Source organism: Oncorhynchus masou, chromosome 2, assembly GCF_036934945.1.
Source record: "Oncorhynchus masou masou isolate Uvic2021 chromosome 2, UVic_Omas_1.1, whole genome shotgun sequence".
NCBI classification, from domain to species: Eukaryota; Metazoa; Chordata; class Actinopteri; order Salmoniformes; family Salmonidae; genus Oncorhynchus; species Oncorhynchus masou.
The window spans coordinates 1973925-1996713 of NC_088213.1; the positions used below are offsets into that span (position 1 = coordinate 1973925).

A 22789-nucleotide genomic window follows, 5' to 3' on the forward strand; every position below is an offset into this window, starting at 1 on the left:
GTAATACATTTGTAATTTGTAAACAATAGCTGGTGCACAATATCTAAGGAAGTCTCAAGGTTTTGCTCGCCTGAGATAGACTATCTCATGCATGATAAACTGTAGACCGCACTATCTACCTCTAGAGTTTTCATGTATTTTTCGTAGCTGTTTACATACCACCACAGACCGAGGCTGGCACTAAAACCACAATAAATTAGCTGTATTCCACCATAAGCAAACAGAAAAGCACTCCTCCAGAGGCGGCGCTCCTAGTGACCGGGGACTTTAATGCAGGGAAAATTAATTCTGTTTCCCTCATTTCTATCAGCATGTTAAATGTGCAACCAAGGGGAAACAAAATTCTAGACCACCTTTACTCCACACACAGAGCCACGTACAAAGCTCTCCCTCGCCCTCCATTTGGCAAATATGACCATAACTCTATCCTCCTGATTCCTGCTTACAAGCAAAAATTAAAGCAGGAAGCACCAGTAACTTGGTCTATAAAATAGTGGTCACATGAAGCAGATGCTAAGCTACAGGACTGTTTTGCTAGTACAGACAGGAATATGTTAAGGGATTCTTCCGGTGACATTGAGGAATACACCACATCAGTCACTGGCTTTATCAATAAGTGCATCGAGGACGTCGATGCACATACATACTCCGAGCATGCGCTGACCAACTGGCAAGTGTCTTCACTGACATTTTCAACCTCTCCCTGTCTGAGTCTGTAATACCAACAAGTTTCAAGCAGACTACCATAGTCCCTGTGCCCAAGAACACCAAGGTAACCTGCCTAAATGACTACTGACCCGTAGCACTCACGTCTGTAGCCATGAAATTCTTTAAAAGGCTACCCTTTGGGCATCAGTGTAAAAATACTTTAAAGTACGACTTATGTAGTTTTTTGTGGTATCTGTACATTACTTTACTATTTACATTTTTGGCAACTTTTGCTTCACTACATTCGTAAAGAAAATAATGTACTTTTTACTCCATACATTTTCCTTGACACCCAAAAGTACTCGTTACATTTTGACAGGAAACTTGTCCAATTCACACACTTATCAAGAGAACATCCCTGGTCATCCCTACTGCCACTGGTGTGGCAGACTCACGAAACACATGCCTTGTTTGTAAATCATGTCTGAGTGATGGAGCCCCTGGCTATCCGGCAATAAAAGTACAACAAAAATACAATTGTGCCGTCTGGTTTGCTTAATAATAAGGAATTTGAAATAGTTTATATTTTTACTTTTACTTTTGATACTAGAGTACATTGTTCCCCTGGCTGTCAAAAGATAAACTACAATTGTGCTGTCTGGCTTAATATAAGGAATTTGAAATTATTTATACTTTTACTCAAGTATGATAATTTAGATGTGGCTGGGGGATGTGGCTGGGGGTTATGGCATTTCATTCACATGACCCATCAATTTAGACCAGTGTGTCTGGGTAAGTGTCATCGAATATTTATAACATGTTTTTATCTGGACACTTTCTGTTTAACTGGAATTGTTCCTTGATGTCGGCTACTACCCCTTTTAGTCTTCATCTTTACTACACAACTCACTGTGACCAATGTTGAATGGGTGAAGACAAAGGAGAGCTCTCCAGTAGGTACCAAAATATTCAAAGGCCCTTTTCTCAAAAGTGACTTTACAAGTTAATCAACATTCAAAGCAGATGAAGTGTATGAAATACCATTTTGTAGCTCTGAGTATCTACTTTTATCCAATGTAAAAATAAATTAAAAAAATCTAATTTTGCTACATAAGACCGATTTGAGCTGGTCAGTCACATTTAAACTTTTAATTTTTAATTTATTTTTTTATATCTCAAAAAACATAATTCCACTTTGACAATATGGGGTATTGTGTGTAGGCCAGTGATACAACATCGAAATTGTATTCATTTTAAATTCAGGCTGTAACTCTACAAAATGTGTAAAAAGTCAAGGGGTGTGAACACTTTCTGAAGGAACTGTACATCCAGACTTTCTGATGTGATTATACTAAGAGGACTCCTGCTAGCTACAAGGTGGACCTTTCTCAGCAATAAAAAATATGAGATTATATTGGACGATGATTGGAACATATGTATGTACAGTTAGACTGTGGTTTCACCTTGAGCCAGTATGTCAGACTGAACGTTTTCATAATAATAATAACTATATTACTGTATGTATAAACAGTATATTATATATTAGTGTTGGTCTCACATTGGGCCAGTATGTCAGACTGAACGTTTTCATAATAATAATAACTATATTACTGTATGTATAAACAGTATATTATATATTAGTGTTGGTCTCACATTGGGCCAGTATGTCAGACTGAACGTTTTCATAATAATAATAACTATATTACTGTATGTATAAACAGTATATTATATATTAGTGTTGGTCTCACATTGGGCCAGTATGTCAGACTGAACGTTTTCATAATAATAACTATATTACTGTATGTATAAACAGTATATTATATATTAGTGTTGGTCTCACATTGGGCCAGTATGTCAGACTGAACAATTCCATTATGGTTTTATTATCATTATATATTATTACTGTATGTACAGTACCTGTCAAAAGTTTGCACACACCTACTCATTCAAGGGTTTTTCTTTATTTGTAAAAAAAAAAATACATTGTAAAATATTAGTGAAGACATTAAAACTGTTAAATAAAACATATGGAATCATGTAGTAACCAAAAAAGTGTTAAATCAAAATAGAGCACTTGTTGGCTGCTTTTCCATCACTCTGCGGTCCAACTTATCCCAAACCATCTCAATTGGGTTGAGGTCAGATGATTGTGGAGGCCACGTCATCTGATGCAGCACTCCAATACTCTCCTTGGTCAAATAACCCTTACACAGTGTGGAGCTGTGTTGGGTCACTGTCCTGTTAAAAAACAAATAATTCTCCCACTAAGCACAAACACGATGGGATGGCGTATTGCTGTAGAATGCTGAGGTAGTCATGCTGGTTAAGTGTGCCTTGAATTTTAAATAAATCACTGACAGTGTCACAAGCAAAGCACCATCACACCTCCTCCTCCATGCTTCACGGTGTGAACCACACATGTGGAGATCCTACGTTCACCTACTCTGCGTCTCACAAACACACGGCGGTTGGAACCAAAAATCTCAAATTTAGACTCATGAGACCAAAGGACAGATTTCCAATGGTCTAATGTCCAAATCTGTCCAATGTCCATTGCTCATGTTTCTTGGCCCAAGCAAGTCTCTTATTGGTGTCCTTTAGTAGTGATTTCATTGCAGCAATTCGACCATGAAGGCCTGATTCAAGCAGTCTCCTCTGAACAGTTGATGTTGAGATGTGTCTGTTACTTGAACTCTGTAAAGCATTTATGAACAGGTCCTCTGCAGCAGAGCTAACTTTGGGTCTTCCATTCCTGTGGCGGTCCTCATGAGAGCCAGTTTCATCATAGCGCTTGATGGTTTTGAGAATGCCAAGAGTGTGCAAAGCTGTTGTCAGGTCAAAGGTTGGCTACTTTAAAGAATTTTAAATATAAAATATATTTAGATTTGTTTAACACTTTTTTGGTTACTACATGATTTCATATGTGTTATTTTATAGTTTTTATGTCTTCACTATTATTTTACAATGTAGAAAATCGTAAAAATCAAGAAAAACCCTTGAATGAGTAGGCGTCCAAACTTTTGACTGGTACTGTATATACAGTATATTATATATTAGTGTTGGTCTCACCTTGAGCCAATATGTCAGACTGAACGTCTCCATCGTAGTTCTTGCAGGCCCAGACGAAGGCTCCGGAGGACTTGAGGACTTGTGCCACCATGTCATCAATGAGACGGTGCTCGTACCAGATCTTCAGCCTGTCAAACTCTGGCTTGTAGTTCCTGTAGAGAACACAGGGGAGCTTTTACAGCAGGCCTAGATTTACTGTTAACACTGGGGAGGAATCAGCAAGGAATGATACTGTCTACCTTGGCAAGCCACTTTAGCATGTCAATAACTTTATATGGTTTTTATGTGATCTTTTTATGGTGAATAGACTGTGGCCTCTATTCAATTCGTATCATGGAATTTCAGCATGGTACAGAATGATGAGAAAATGGCGCCAGAGGGGATGGCTGCCGTTTTACAGGCTCCTAACCAATTGGGCTATTTTGTGTTTTTTTCTCATTGTTTGTAACTTATTTTGTACATAATGCTGATGCTACCGTCTCTTATGGCCGAAAAGAGCTTCTCGATATCAGAACAGTGATTACTCACCTCAAACTGGATGAAATTTTTTTCTTTAATGAGTCTGACGTGAAGGACATAATGTTGCTCTCAGACAAGGCCAAAATCCCTTTTATTCACACGAAGAAAGGAAGGAAATAACATGGGTGCAGATCAGGGTGCCTTGTGAGAATTCGTTGGCTACTGGGTTACCCACCTCTACCATCCGTTCTATTGGCCATCGTGCAATCACTGGAGAATAAACTGGATGAGCTCCGTTCGAGACTAATGGGACATTAACATTGTTGTATCTTATGTTTCATTGAGTCATGGCTGAACGACGACAACGATAATATAAATTTGGCTCGGTTTTCCGTACATCGGCAGGACAGAACAGTTATGTCAGGTAAGGTGTGTGTCTATTTGTCAATAACAGCTGGTGCGCGATGTCTAACATTAAGGTAGTCTCGAGGTATTTCTCACCTGAGGTAGAGTACCTAATGATAAGCTGTAGACCACACTATCTACCAAGAGAGTTTTCATCTATATTTTTCGCAGTTGTCTATTTACCACCACAAACCGATGATGGCACTAAGAATGGACTCAACGAGCTGTAAGGCCATAAGCAAAGAAGAAAATGCTCATCCAGAAGCCGCGCTCTTAGTGGCCGGTGACTTTAATGCAGGCAAACTTAAATCCGTTTACCTAATTTCTACCAGCATGTCACATGTTTAACCAGAGGGAAAAAAACTCTACACCACCTTTACTCCACACACAGAGACATGTACAAAGCTCTCCCTCACGCTCCATTTGGCAAATCTGACCATAATTATATCCCCCTAATTCCTGCTTACAAGCAAAAGCTAAAGCAGGAAGTACCAGTGACTTGCTCAATATGGAAGTGCTCAGATGAAGGGGATGCTACGTTACAGGACTGTTTTGCTAGCACAGACTGGAATATGTTCCATGATTCATCCAATGGCATTTAGCAGTATATCAAATCAGTCACCAGCTTCATCAAATCAAATCAAATTTTATGACCATCTCGAATCCCACCGTACCTTCTCCGCTGTGCAATCTGGTTTCCGAGCCGGTCACGGGTGCACCTCAGCCACAGTCAAGGTACTAAACGATATCATAACCGCCATCGATAAAAGACAGTACTGTGCAGCCGTCTTCATCGACCTGGCCAAGGCTTTCGACTGTCAACCACCATATTCTTATCGGCAGACTCAGTAGCCTCGGTTTTTCGGATGACTGCCTTGCCTGGTTCACCAATTACTTTGCAGACAGAGTTCAGTGTGTCAAATCGGAGGGCATGCTGTCCGGTCCTCTGGCAGTCTCTGTGGGGGTGCCACAGGGTTCAATTCTCGGGCCGACTCTTTTCTCTGTATATATCAATGATGTTGCTCTTGCTGCGGGTGATTCCCTGATCCACCTCTACGCAGATGACACCATTCTATATACTTCCGGCCCTCCTTGGACACTGTGCTATCTAACCTCCAAACGAGCTTCAATGCCATACAACACTCCTTCCGTGGCCTCCAACTGCTCTTAAACGCTAGTAAAACCAAATGCATGCTTTTCAACCGATCGCTGCCTGCACCTGCATGACCGACTAGCATCACCACCCTGGATCGTTCCGACCTTGAATATGTGGACATCTATAAGTACCTAGGTGTCTGGCTAGACTGTAAACTCTCCTTCCAGACTCATATCAAACATCTCCAATCGAAAATCAAATCAAGAGTCGGCTTTCTATTCCGCAACAAAGCCTCCTTCACTCACGCCGCCAAACTTACCCTAGTAAAACTGACTATCCTACCGATCCTCGACTTCGGCGATGTCATCTACAAAATTGCTTCCAACACTCTACTCAGCAAACTGGATGCAGTTTATCACAGTGCCATCCGTTTTGTCACTAAAGCACCTTATACCACCCACCACTGCGACTTGTATGCTCTAGTCGGCCGGCCCTCGTTACATATTCGTCGCCAGACCCACTGGCTCCAGGTCATCTACAAGTCCATGCTAGGTAAAGCTCCGCCTTATCTCAGTTCACTGGTCACGATGGCAACACCCATCCGTAGCACGCGCTCCAGCAGGTGTATCTCACTGATCATCCCTAAAGCCAACACCTCATTTGGCCGCCTTTCGTTCCAGTACTCTGCTGCCTGTGACTGGAACGAATTGCAAAAATCGCTGAAGTTGGAGACTTTTATCTCCCTCACCAACTTCAAACATCTGCTATCTGAGCAGCTAACCGATCGCTGCAGCTGTACATAGTCTATTGGTAAATAGCCCACCCATTTTCACCTACCTCATCCCCATACTGTTTTTATTTATTTATTTTTCTGCTCTTTTGCACACCAATATCTCTACCTGTACATGACCATCTGATCATTTATCACTCCAGTGTTAATCTGCAAAATTGTAATTATTCGCCTACCTCCTCATGCCTTTTGCACACAATGTATATAGACTCCCCCTTTTTTTCTACTGTGTTATTGACTTGTTAATTGTTTACTCCATGTGTAACTCTGTGTTGTCTGTTCACACTGCTATGCTTTATCTTGGCCAGGTCGCAGTTGCAAATGAGAACTTGTTCTCAACTAGCCTACCTGGTTAAATAAAGGTGAAATTAAAAAATAAATAAAAATTGTCACATACACATGGTTAGCAGATGTTAATGTGAGTGTAGTGAAATGCTTGTGCTTCTAGTTCCGACAATGCAGTAACAACCAACGAGTAATCTAGCTAACAATTCCAAAACTACTACCTTATACACACAAGTGTAAAGGGATAAAGAATATGTACATAAAGATATATGAATGAGTGATGGTACAGAGCGGCATAGGCAAGATGCATATGAGATGAGTATGTAAACAAAGTGGCATAGTTCAAAGTGGCTAGTGATACATGTATTACATAAAGATGCAGTAGATGATATAGAGTACAGTATATACGTATACATATGAGATAAATAATGTAGGGTATGTAAACATTATATTAAGTAGCATTGTTTAAAGTGGTTAGTGATATATTTTACATCAATTCCCATTATTAAAGTGGCTGGAGTTGAGTCAGTGTGTTGGCAGCAGCCACTAAATGTTAGTGGTTGCTGTTTAACAGTCTGATGGCCTTGAGATAGAAGCTGTTTTTCAGTCTCTCGGTCCCAGCTTTGATGCACCTGTACTGACCTCGCCTTCTGGATGATAGCGGGGTGAACAGGCAGTGGCTCGGGTGGTTGTTGTCCTTGATGATCTTTATGGCCTTCCTGTGACATCGGGTGGTGTAGGCGTCCTGGAGGGCAGGTAGTTTGCCCCCGGTGATGCGTTGTGCAGACCTCACTACCCTCTGGAGAGCCTTACGGTTGTGGGCGGAGCAGTTGACGTACCAGGCGGTGATACAGCCCGACAGGATGCTCTCGATTGTGGATCTGTAGAAGTTTGTGAGTGCTTTTGGTGACAAGCCAAATTTCTTCAGCCTCCTGAGGTTGAAGAGGCGCTGCTGCGCCTTCTTCACGATGCTGTCTGTGTGGGTGGATCAATTCAGTTTGTCTGTGATGTGTACGCCGAGGAACTTAAAACTTACTACCTCTCCACTACTGTTCCATCGATGTGGATAGGGGGGTGTTCCCTCTGCTGTTTCCTGAAGTCCACAATCATCTCCTTAGTTTTCTTGACGTTGAGTGTGAGGTTATTTTCCTGACACCACACTCCGAGGGCCCTCACCTCCTCCCTGTAGGCCGTCTCGTCGTTGTTGGTAATCAAGCCTACCACTGTTGTGTCGTCCGCAAACTTGATGGTTGAGTTGGGGGCGTGCGTGGCCACGCAGTCGTGGGTGAACAGGGAGTACAGGAGAGGGCTCAGAACGCACCCTTGTGGGGCCCCAGTGTTGAGGATCAGCGGGGTGGAGATGTTGTTACCTACCCTCACCACCTGGGGGCGGCCCGTCAGGAAGTTCAGTACCCAGTTGCACAGGGCGGGGTCGAGACCCAGGAGTTTGGAGGGTACTATGGTGTTAAATGCTGAGCTGTAGTCGATGAACAGCATTCTCACATAGGTATTCCTCTTGTCCAGATGGGTTAGGACAGTGTGCAGTGTGGTTGAGTGCATCGACGACGTCATGCGTCCATATCCCAACCAGAAGCCATGGATTAGAGGCAACATCCGCACCGAGCTAAAGGCGAGAGCTGACACTAATCTGAATGCTTATAAGAAATTCCGCTATGCCCTCAGACGAACCATCAAACAGGCAAAGCGTCAATACAGGACTAAGATTGAATCCTACTCCACCAGCTCTGATGCTCGTCGGTTGTGGCAGGGCTTGCAAGCTATTACAGACTACAAAGGGAAATTCAGTTTTGATGACTGAATTTTCGTTTTTTTTTGGTACCCAAACGTGATGTACAAAACGGAGCGATTTCTCCTACACAAAGAATCTTTCAGGAAAAACTGAAAATTTGCTATATAACTGAGAGTCTCCTCATTGAAAACATCCGAAGTTCTTCAAAGGTAAATGATTTTATTTGAATCCTTTTCTGGTTTTTGTGCAAATGTTGCCCGCTAAATGCTATGCTAAATGCTACGCTAGCTATCAATACTCTTACACAAATGCTTGTTTGCTATGGTTCAAAAGCATATTTTGAAAATCTGAGATGACAGTGTTTATAGAAAAGGCTAAGCTTGAGAGCTAGCACATTCATTTAATTTAATTTGCGATTTTCATAAATAGTTAACGTTACGTTATGCTAATGAGCTTGATGCTATAACTGACTATATCTAGTTATATCTATATCTAGTTATATCTATCTAGTTATAAATATATATAAATATGGTGAATAGACTATATCTAGTTAGGTATAATATGGTGAATAGACTATATCTAGTTATAAATATGGTGAATAGACTATATCTAGTTAGGTATAATATGGTGAATAGACTATATCTAGTTATAAATATGGTGAATAGACTATATCTAGTTAGGTATAATATGGTGAATAGACTATATCTAGTTATAAATATGGTGAATAGACTATATCTAGTTAGGTATAATATGGTGAATAGACTATATCTAGTTATAAATATGGTGAATAGACTATATCTAGTTATAAATATGGTGAATAGACTATATCTAGTTATAAATATGGTGAATAGACTATATCTAGTTAGGTATAATATGGTGAATAGACTATATCTAGTTATAAATATGGTGAATAGACTATATCTAGTTAGGTATAATATGGTGAATAGACTATATCTAGTTATAAATATGGTGAATAGACTATATCTAGTTATAAATATGGTGAATAGACTATATCTAGTTATAAATATGGTGAATAGACTATATCTAGTTATAAATATGGTGAATAGACTATATCTAGTTATAAATATGGTGAATAGACTATATCTAGTTATAAATATGGTGAATAGACTATATCTAGTTATAAATATGGTGAATAGACTATATCTAGTTATAAATATGGTGAATAGACTATATCTAGTTATAAATATGGTGAATAGACTATATCTAGACTATATTAGTTATAAATATGGTGAATACACTATATCTAGTTATAAATATGGTGAATACACTATATCTAGTTATAAATATGGTGAATAGACTATATCTAGTTATAATATGGTGAATAGACTATATCTAGTTATAAATATGGTGAATAGACTATATCTAGTTAGGTATAATATGGTGAATAGACTATATCTAGTTATAAATATGGTGAATAGACTATATCTAGTTATAAATATGGTGAATAGACTATATCTAGTTATAAATATGGTGAATAGACTATATCTAGTTATAAATATGGTGAATAGACTATATCTAGTTAGGTATAATATGGTGAATAGACTATATCTAGTTATAAATATGGTGAATAGACTATATCTAGTTATAAATATGGTGAATAGACTATATCTAGTTATAAATATGGTGAATAGACTATATCTAGTTATAAATATGGTGAATAGACTATATCTAGTTATAAATATGGTGAATAGACTATATCTAGTTAGGTATAATATGGTGAATAGACTATATCTAGTTAGGTATAATATGGTGAATAGACTATATCTAGTTATAAATATGGTGAATAGACTATATCTAGTTATAAATATGGTGAATAGACTATATCTAGTTATAAATATGGTGAATAGACTATATCTAGTTATAAATATGGTGAATAGACTATATCTAGTTATAAATATGGTGAATAGACTATATCTAGTTAGTTATAATATGGTGAATAGACTATATCTAGTTATAAATATGGTGAATAGACTATATCTAGTTATAAATATGGTGAATAGACTATATCTAGTTATAAATATGGTGAATAGACTATATCTAGTTATAATATGGTGAATAGACTATATCTAGTTATAATATGGTGAATAGACTATATCTAGTTAGTTATAAATATGGTGAATAGACTATATCTAGTTATAAATATGGTGAATAGACTATATCTAGTTATAAATATGGTGAATAGACTATATCTAGTTATAAATATGGTGAATAGACTATATCTAGTTATAAATATGGTGAATAGACTATCTAGTTAGTTATAGATATGGTGAATAGACTATATCTAGTTATAAATATGGTGAATAGACTATATCTAGTTATAAATATGGTGAATAGACTATCTAGTTAGTTATAGATATGGTGAATAGACTATATCTAGTTATAAATATGGTGAATAGACTATATCTAGTTATAAATATGGTGAATAGACTATATCTAGTTATAAATATGGTGAATAGACTATATCTAGTTATAAATATGGTGAATAGACTATATCTAGTTATAAATATGGTGAATAGACTATATCTAGTTATAAATATGGTGAATAGACTATATCTAGTTATGTATAATATGGTGAATAGACTATATCTAGTTATAAATATGGTGAATAGACTATATCTAGTTATAAATATGGTGAATAGACTATATCTAGTTATAAATATGGTGAATAGACTATTCTAGTTATAAATATGGTGAATAGACTATATCTAGTTATAAATATGGTGAATAGACTATATCTAGTTAGGTATAATATGGTGAATAGACTATATCTAGTTATAAATATGGTGAATAGACTATATCTAGTTATAAATATGGTGAATAGACTATATCTAGTTATAAATATGGTGAATAGACTATATCTAGTTATAAATATGGTGAATAGACTATATCTAGTTAGGTATAATATGGTGAATAGACTATATCTAGTTATAAATATGGTGAATAGACTATATCTAGTTATAAATATGGTGAATAGACTATATCTAGTTAGGTATAATATGGTGAATAGACTATATCTAGTTATAAATATGGTGAATAGACTATATCTAGTTATAAATATGGTGAATAGACTATATCTAGTTATAAATATGGTGAATAGACTATATCTAGTTATAAATATGGTGAATAGACTATATCTAGTTATAAATATGGTGAATAGACTATATCTAGTTAGGTATAATATGGTGAATAGACTATATCTAGTTATAAATATGGTGAATAGACTATATCTAGTTATAAATATGGTGAATAGACTATATCTAGTTATAAATATGGTGAATAGACTATATCTAGTTATAAATATGGTGAATAGACTATATCTAGTTATAAATATGGTGAATAGACTATATCTAGTTATAAATATGGTGAATAGACTATATCTAGTTATAAATATGGTGAATAGACTATATCTAGTTAGGTATAATATGGTGAATAGACTATATCTAGTTATAAATATGGTGAATAGACTATATCTAGTTATAAATATGGTGAATAGACTATATCTAGTTATAAATATGGTGAATAGACTATATCTAGTTATAAATATGGTGAATAGACTATATCTAGTTATAAATATGGTGAATAGATTATATCTAGTTAGGTATAATATGGTGAATAGACTATATCTAGTTATAAATATGGTGAATAGACTATATCTAGTTATAAATATGGTGAATAGACTATATCTAGTTATAAATATGGTGAATAGACTATATCTAGTTATAAATATGGTGAATAGACTATATCTAGTTAGGTATAATATGGTAAATAGACTATATCTAGTTATAAATATGGTAAATAGACTATATCTAGTTATAAATATGGTGAATAGACTATATCTAGTTATAAATATGGTGAATAGACTATATCTAGTTATAAATATGGTGAATAGACTATATCTAGTTAGGTATAATATGGTAAATAGACTATATCTAGTTATTGTGACGTAGAAGTCCGTCACTGGCCGCGGGCAGCATTTGGTTCTTTAACGCACACACATATTCATCACTCCTCCCTGCGCCATTATAAGATAAGTTAACAATGTGGGTCGACACACAAATTAACTTCTGTCTTGGTGTATGCATTTCACACTTGTCAATGTTCATATTTGAGAGATACAATAATTATTATACTTATCAATGTTGTGGATGAGCGCATTGTTTGTTTGTTCTGTTCCTCTCTCTTCATCTCTGTAGCTTCTGGGTATGCTGGAAAAGGACCTAGCTAAGGGAATTGGGTTGGCTTTATAGTGCCTGTCCCAAATGGCTCATTAATGCATATGGGCATATTGAAAGATATTGTCAGTAGTGATGTAATGTTGTAAATGTTATGTTGTGATATTGTTTAAAACCGTGTTGCAATGTATATACTTTAGTATGTTTAGTTCATGGAAAATGTAGGTTTCTATTGTTAATTGATTAATTAATTAGGGTTAATTGTTCTGAGGGGTTAGGGGCTAGCCCTACTAGTTATAAAAGGAGCCTCTCTTTCAGTCATGGAGAGGCAGTTTGGATTGAGCTGTGGATGGGGCAGCATTGTTTTTAAGCTGTCCCATAAGGTAGACGTTGATGGCAGTACTGTTGTTTTTTGTTCCGGAATCTCTTGTAAATAAACACCTTTGCACAGAAGAACTTTTGCGGTTCCGCCATCTTTTTATTTTGATAGAGGTTAGGTTATCCAGTTTAGCCTTCTGGCCTACTCTACGTGACAGTTATAAATATGGTAAATAGACTATATCTAGTTATAAATATGGTGAATAGACTATATCCAGTTAGGTATAATATGGTGAATAGACTATATCTAGTTATAAATATGGTGAATAGACTATATCTAGTTATAAATATGGTGAATAGACTATATCTAGTTATAAATATGGTGAATAGACTATATCTAGTTATAAATATGGTGAATAGACTATATCTAGTTATAAATATGGTGAATAGACTATATCTAGTTATAAATATGGTGAATAGACTATATCTAGTTATAAATATGGTGAATAGACTATATCTAGTTATAAATATGGTGAATAGACTATATCTAGTTATAAATATGGTGAATAGACTATATCTAGTTATAAATATGGTGAATAGACTATATCTAGTTATAAATATGGTGAATAGACTATATCTAGTTAGGTATAATATGGTGAATAGACTATATCTAGTTATAAATATGGTGAATAGACTATATCTAGTTATAAATATGGTGAATAGACTATATCTAGTTATAAATATGGTGAATAGACTATATCTAGTTAGGTATAATATGGTGAATAGACTATATCTAGTTATAAATATGGTGAATAGACTATATCTAGTTATAAATATGGTGAATAGACTATATCTAGTTATAAATATGGTGAATAGACTATATCTAGTTAGGTATAATATGGTGAATAGACTATATCTAGTTATAAATATGGTGAATAGACTATATCTAGTTATAAATATGGTGAATAGACTATATCTAGTTAGGTATAATATGGTGAATAGACTATATCTAGTTATAAATATGGTGAATAGACTATATCTAGTTATAAATATGGTGAATAGACTATATCTAGTTATAAATATGGTGAATAGACTATATCTAGTTAGGTATAATATGGTGAATAGACTATATCTAGTTATAAATATGGTGAATAGACTATATCTAGTTATAAATATGGTGAATAGACTATATCTAGTTATAAATATGGTGAATAGACTATATCTAGTTATAAATATGGTGAATAGACTATATCTAGTTATAAATATGGTGAATAGACTATATCTAGTTATAAATATGGTGAATAGACTATATCTAGTTAGGTTATAATATGGTGAATAGACTATATCTAGTTATAAATATGGTGAATAGACTATATCTAGTTATAAATATGGTGAATAGACTATATCTAGTTATAAATATGGTGAATAGACTATATCTAGTTATAAATATGGTGAATAGACTATATCTAGTTATAAATATGGTGAATAGACTATATCTAGTTATAAATATGGTGAATAGACTATATCTAGTTATAAATATGGTGAATAGACTATATCTAGTTATAAATATGGTGAATAGACTATATCTAGTTATAAATATGGTGAATAGACTATATCTAGTTATAAATATGGTGAATAGACTATATCTAGTTATAAATATGGTGAATAGACTATATCTAGTTATAAATATGGTGAATAGACTATATCTAGTTATAAATATGGTGAATAGACTATATCTAGTTATAAATATGGTGAATAGACTATATCTAGTTATAAATATGGTGAATAGACTATATCTAGTTATAAATATGGTGAATAGACTATATCTAGTTATAAATATGGTGAATAGACTATATCTAGTTATAAATATGGTGAATAGACTATATCTAGTTAGGTATAATATGGTGAATAGACTATATCTAGTTATAAATATGGTGAATAGACTATATCTAGTTATAAATATGGTGAATAGACTATATCTAGTTATAAATATGGTGAATAGACTATATCTAGTTAGGTATAATATGGTGAATAGACTATATCTAGTTATAAATATGGTGAATAGACTATATCTAGTTATAAATATGGTGAATAGACTATATCTAGTTATAAATATGGTGAATAGACTATATCTAGTTAGGTATAATATGGTGAATAGACTATATCTAGTTATAAATATGGTGAATAGACTATATCTAGTTATAAATATGGTGAACTAGTTATAAATATGGTGAATATACTATATCTAGTTATAAATATGGTGAATAGACTATATCTAGTTATAAATATGGTGAATAGACTATATCTAGTTATAAATATGGTGAATAGACTATATCTAGTTATAAATATGGTGAATAGACTATATCTAGTTATAAATATGGTGAATAGACTATATCTAGTTATAAATATGGTGAATAGACTATATCTAGTTATAAATATGGTGAATAGACTATATCTAGTTATAAATATGGTGAATAGACTATATCTAGTTAGGTATAATATGGTGAATAGACTATATCTAGTTATAAATATGGTGAATAGACTATATCTAGTTATAAATATGGTGAATAGACTATATCTAGTTATAAATATGGTGAATATACAATATCTAGTTATTAATATGGTGAATAGACTATATCTAGTTATAAATATGGTGAATAGACTATATCTAGTTATAAATATGGTGAATAGACTATATCTAGTTATAAATATGGTGAATAGACTATATCTAGTTAGTGAATAGACTATATATGGTGAATAGACTATATCTAGTTATAAATATGGTGAATAGACTATATCTAGTTATAAATATGGTGAATAGACTATATCTAGTTATAAATATGGTGAATAGACTATATCTAGTTATAAATATGGTGAATAGACTATATCTAGTTATAAATATGGTGAATAGACTATATCTAGTTATAAATATGGTGAATAGACTATATCTAGTTATAAATATGGTGAATAGACTATATCTAGTTATAAATATGGTGAATAGACTATATCTAGTTAGGTATAATATGGTGAATAGACTATATCTAGTTATAAATATGGTGAATAGACTATATCTAGTTATGTATAATATGGTGAATAGACTATATCTAGTTATGTATAATATGGTGAATAGACTATATCTAGTTATGTATAATATGGTGAATAGACTATATCTAGTTATAAATATGGTGAATACACTATATCTAGTTATAAATATGGTGAATACACTATATCTAGTTATAAATATGGTGAATAGACTATATCTAGTTATAATATGGTGAATAGACTATATCTAGTTATAAATATGGTGAATAGACTATATCTAGTTAGGTATAAATATGGTGAATAGACTATATCTAGTTATAAATATGGTGAATAGACTATATCTAGTTATAAATATGGTGAATAGACTATATCTAGTTATAATATGGTGAATAGACTATATCTAGTTATAAATATGGTGAATAGACTATATCTAGTTAGGTATAATATGGTGAATAGACTATATCTAGTTATAAATATGGTGAATAGACTATATCTAGTTATAAATATGGTGAATAGACTATATCTAGTTAGTGAATATAATATGGTGAATAGACTATATCTAGTTATAAATATGGTGAATAGACTATATCTAGTTATAAATATGGTGAATAGACTATATCTAGTTATAAATATGGTGAATAGACTATATCTAGTTATAAATATGGTGAATAGACTATATCTAGTTATAAATATGGTGAATAGACTATATCTAGTTATAAATATGGTGAATAGACTATATCTAGTTATAAATATGGTGAATAGACTATATCTAGTTAGGTATAATATGGTGAATAGACTATATCTAGTTATAAATATGGTGAATAGACTATATCTAGTTATAAATATGGTGAATAGACTATATCTAGTTATAATGTAAATAATATGGTGAATAGACTATATCTAGTTATAAATATGGTGAATAGACTATATCTAGTTATAAATATGGTGAATAGACTATATCTAGTTATAAATATGGTGAATAGACTATATCTAGTTATAAATATGGTGAATAGACTATATCTAGTTATAAATATGGTGAATAGACTATATCTAGTTATAAATATGGTGAATAGACTATATCTAGTTAGGTATAATATGGTGAATAGACTATATCTAGTTAGGTATAATATGGTGAATAGACTATATCTAGTTATAAATATGGTGAATAGACTATATCTAGTTATAAATATGGTGAATAGACTATATCTAGTTATAAATATGGTGAATAGACTATATCTAGTTATAAATATGGTGAATAGACTATATCTAGTTATAAATATGGTGAATAGACTATATCTAGTTATAAATATGGTGAATAGACTATATCTAGTTATAAATATGGTGAATAGACTATATCTAGTTATAAATATGGTGAATAGACTATATCTAGTTAGACTATATCTAGTTATAAATATGGTGAATAGACTATATCTAGTTATAAATATGGTGAATAGACTATATCTAGTTATAAATATGGTGAATAGACTATATCTAGTTATAAATATGGTGAATAGACTATATCTAGTTATAAATATGGTGAATAGACTATATCTAGTTATAAATATGGTGAATAGACTATATCTAGTTATAAATATGGTGAATAGACTATATCTAGTTATAAATATGGTGAATAGACTATATCTAGTTATAAATATGGTGAATAGACTATATCTAGTTATGTATAATATGGTGAATAGACTATATCTAGTTATAAATATGGTGAATAGACTATATCTAGTTATAAATATGGTGAATACACTATATCTAGTTATAAATATGGTGAATAGACTATATCTAGTTATAAATATGGTGAATAGACTATATCTAGTTATAAATATGGTGAATAGACTATATCTAGTTATAAATATGGTGAATACACTATATCTAGTTATAAATATGGTGAATAGACTATATCTAGTTATAAATACTGAATAAACTATATCTAGTTATAAATATGGTGAATAGACTATATCTAGTTATAAATATGGTGAATAGACTATATCTAGTTATAAATATGGTGAATAGACTATATCTAGTTAGACTATATCTAGTTATAAATATGGTGAATAGACTATATCTAGTTATAAATATGGTGAATAGACTATATCTAGTTATAAATATGGTGAATAGACTATATCTAGTTATAAATATGGTGAATAGACTATATCTAGTTATAAATATGGTGAATAGACTATATCTAGTTATAAATATGGTGAATAGACTATATCTAGTTATAAATATGGTGAATAGACTATATCTAGTTATAAATATGGTGAATAGACTATATCTAGTTATAAATATGGTGAATAGACTATATCTAGTTAGGTATAATATGGTGAATAGACTATATCTAGTTATAAATATGGTGAATAGACTATATCTAGTTATAAATATGGTGAATAGACTATATCTAGTTATAAATATGGTGAATAGACTATATCTAGTTAGACTATATCTAGTTATAATATGGTGAATAGACTATATCTAGTTATAAATATGGTGAATAGACTATATCTAGTTATAAATATGGTGAATAGACTATATCTAGTTAGGTATAATATGGTGAATAGACTATATCTAGTTATAAATATGGTGAATAGACTATATCTAGTTATAAATATGGTGAATAGACTATATCTAGTTATAAATATGGTGAATAGACTATATCTAGTTATAAATATGGTGAATAGACTATATCTAGTTATAAATATGGTGAATAGACTATATCTAGTTATAAATATGGTGAATAGACTATATCTAGTTAGGTATAATATGGTGAATAGACTATATCTAGTTATAAATATGGTGAATAGACTATATCTAGTTATAAATATGGTGAATAGACTATATCTAGTTATAATGTAAATAATATGGTGAATAGACTATATCTAGTTATAAATATGGTGAATAGACTATATCTAGTTATAAATATGGTGAATAGACTATATCTAGTTATAAATATGGTGAATAGACTATATCTAGTTATAAATATGGTGAATAGACTATATCTAGTTATAAATATGGTGAATAGACTATATCTAGTTATAAATATGGTGAATAGACTATATCTAGTTAGGTATAATATGGTGAATAGACTATATCTAGTTATAAATATGGTGAATAGACTATATCTAGTTATAAATATGGTGAATAGACTATATCTAGTTATAAATATGGTGAATAGACTATATCTAGTTATAAATATGGTGAATAGACTATATCTAGTTATAAATATGGTGAATAGACTATATCTAGTTATAAATATGGTGAATAGACTATATCTAGTTATAAATATGGTGAATAGACTATATCTAGTTATAAATATGGTGAATAGACTATATCTAGTTATAAATATGGTGAATAGACTATATCTAGTTATAAATATGGTGAATAGACTATATCTAGTTAGTTATAAATATGGTGAATAGACTATATCTAGTTATAAATATGGTGAATAGACTATATCTAGTTATAAATATGGTGAATAGACTATATCTAGTTATAAATATGGTGAATAGACTATATCTAGTTATAAATATGGTGAATAGACTATATCTAGTTATAAATATGGTGAATAGACTATATCTAGTTATAAATATGGTGAATAGACTATATCTAGTTATAAATATGGTGAATAGACTATATCTAGTTATAAATATGGTGAATAGACTATATCTAGTTAGGTATAATATGGTGAATAGACTATATCTAGTTATAAATATGGTGAATAGACTATATCTAGTTATAAATATGGTGAATAGACTATATCTACTTATAATGTAAATAATATGGTGAATAGACTATATCTAGTTATAAATATGGTGAATAGACTATATCTAGTTATAAATATGGTGAATAGACTATATCTAGTTATAAATATGGTGAATAGACTATATCTAGTTATAAATATGGTGAATAGACTATATCTAGTTAGGTATAATATGGTAAATAGACTATATCTAGTTATAAATATGGTAAATAGACTATATCTAGTTATAAATATGGTGAATAGACTATATCTAGTTATAAATATGGTGAATAGACTATATCTAGTTATAAATATGGTGAATAGACTATATCTAGTTATAAATATGGTGAATAGACTATATCTAGTTATAAATATGGTGAATAGACTATATCTAGTTATAAATATGGTGAATAGACTATATCTAGTTATAAATATGGTGAATAGACTATATCTAGTTATAAATATGGTGAATAGACTATATCTAGTTATAAATATGGTGAATAGACTATATCTAGTTATAAATATGGTGAATAGACTATATCTAGTTATAAATATGGTGAATAGACTATATCTAGTTAGTTATAGATATGGTGAACAGACTATATCTAGTTATAAATATGGTCAATAGACTATATCTAGTTATAAATATGGTGAATAGACTATATCTAGTTATAAATATGGTGAATAGACTATATCTAGTTATAAATATGGTGAATAGACTATATCTAGTTATAAATATGGTGAATAGACTATATCTAGTTATAAATATGGTGAATAGACTATATCTAGTTATAAATATGGTGAATAGACTATATCTAGTTTTAAATATGGTGAATAGACTATATCTAGTTATAAATATGGTGAATAGACTATATCTAGTTAGTTATAGATATGGTGAATAGACTATATCTAGTTATAAATATGGTGAATAGACTATATCTAGTTTTAAATATGGTGAATAGACTATATCTAGTTATAAATATGGTGAATAGACTATATCTAGTTATAAATATGGTGAATAGACTATATCTAGTTATAAATATGGTGAATAGACTATATCTAGTTAGTTATAGATATGGTGAATAGACTATATCTACAGTAGTTAGGTATAGTCTATATCTAGAATAGTATAAATGTGGAATGCAGTGCAACTCTATACTGTAGGCTGCCAGTTGAATGTCTTACTCCTCAAAGATCTCCTGGAAGATATCCTTGAAGCGTCCGTCGTAGTACTTAAGGATGGTGTTCTTAGTGCTCATGTATAGAGGCCACCTCTTATTGATGGCATACTGGAAACAGCTGTGGGCAAACCCTGTGATGGACTGGACATGACAGACAACAGTATTAGATCAATGTGATGGAGTGGACATGACAGACAGAACACTATTAGAACCCTGTGATAGACTGGACATGACAGACAACAGTATTAGATCAATGTGATGGAGTGGACAGGACAGACAGAACACTATTAGAACCCTGTGATAGACTGGACAGGACAGACAGAACACTATTAGAACCCTGTGATAGACTGGACATGACAGACAACAGTATTAGATCAATGTGATGGACTGGACAGGACAGACAGAACACTATTAGAACCCTGTGATAGACTGGACAGGACAGACAGAACACTATTAGAACCCTGTGATGGACTGGACATGGCAGAGAACACTATTAGAACCCTGTGATGGACTGGACATGGCAGAGAACACTATTAGAACCCTGTGATGGACTGGACATGGCAGAGAACACTATTAGAACCCTGTGATGGACTGGACAGGACAAAGAGGCTGTACATTATCATACTGAAACATGAGGTGATGGACAGGACAAACAGGCTGTACATTATCATACTGAAACATGAGGTGATGGACAGGACAAACAGGCTGTACATTATCATGCTGAAACATGAGGTGATGGACAGGACAAACAGGCTGTACATTATCATACTGAAACATGAGGTGATGGACAGGACAAACAGGCTGTACATTATCATACTGAAACATGAGGTGATGGACAGGACAAACAGGCTGTACATTATCATACTGAAACATGAGGTGATGGACAGGACAAACAGGCTGTACATTATCATGCTGAAACATGAGGTGATGGACAGGACAAACAGGCTGTACATTATCATACTGAAACATGAGGTGATGGACAGGACAAACAGGCTGTACATTATCATACTGAAACATGAGGTGATGGACAGGACAAACAGGCTGTACATTATCATACTGAAACATGAGGTGATGGACAGGACAAACAGGCTGTACATTATCATACTGAAACATGAGGTGATGGACAGGACAAACAGGCTGTACATTATCATGCTGAAACATGAAGGTGATGGACAGGACAAACAGGCTGTACATTATCATACTGAAACATAAGGTGATCGTGGAGGATGAATAACAAGACAATGGACCTCAGGATCTAGTCACGGTATCTCTGTGCATTCAAATTTCCATCAATAAAATGCAATTGTGTTCATTGTCCATAGCTTATGCCTGCCCATACCATAAGCCCACCGCCACCATGGGGCATTCTGTTCACAACATTGACATCAGCAAACCGCTGGCCCACAAAACACTACCAGTTGCCTGGTACAGTTCAAACCGGGAATCATCCCTGAAGAGCACACTTCTCCAGCGTGCCAGTGGCCATCGAAGATGAGCATTTGCCCACTGAAGTCGGTTACGACGCCGAACTGCAGTCAGGTCAAAACCCTGGTGAGGACGACGAGCACAAGATGAGCTTCCCTGAGACGTTTCTAACAGTTTGTGCAGAAATTCTTCAGTGGTGCAAACCCACAGTTTCATCATCTGTCCGTCTGGCTGGTCTCAGATGATCCAGCTGGTGATGAAGCCGGATGTGAAGGTCCTGGGCTGCCGTGGTTTACACGTGGTCTGCGGTTATGAGGCCGGTTGAATGTACTGCCAAATTCTCTAAACCGATGTTGGAGGAGGCTTATGGTAGAGAAATT

At 33.1% G+C, this 22789-nt stretch overlaps 1 protein-coding gene across 2 annotated transcripts in view; it reads right to left on the minus strand.

Annotated features, from left to right (window-relative positions):
• The window catches only part of LOC135554365 (isocitrate dehydrogenase [NADP], mitochondrial-like), a 45714-nt gene that overhangs the window by 6869 nt on the left and 16056 nt on the right, over positions 1 to 22789 (minus strand). For both annotated transcript variants that reach the window (XM_064986647.1, XM_064986639.1), the window contains exons 6-7: positions 20989 to 21125; positions 3718 to 3869 (exon numbers count right to left, since the gene is read on the minus strand). In XM_064986647.1, coding sequence (XP_064842719.1) covers positions 3718 to 3869; positions 20989 to 21125 — 289 coding nt within the window. The remainder of the gene's footprint in view (positions 1 to 3717; positions 3870 to 20988; positions 21126 to 22789) is intronic.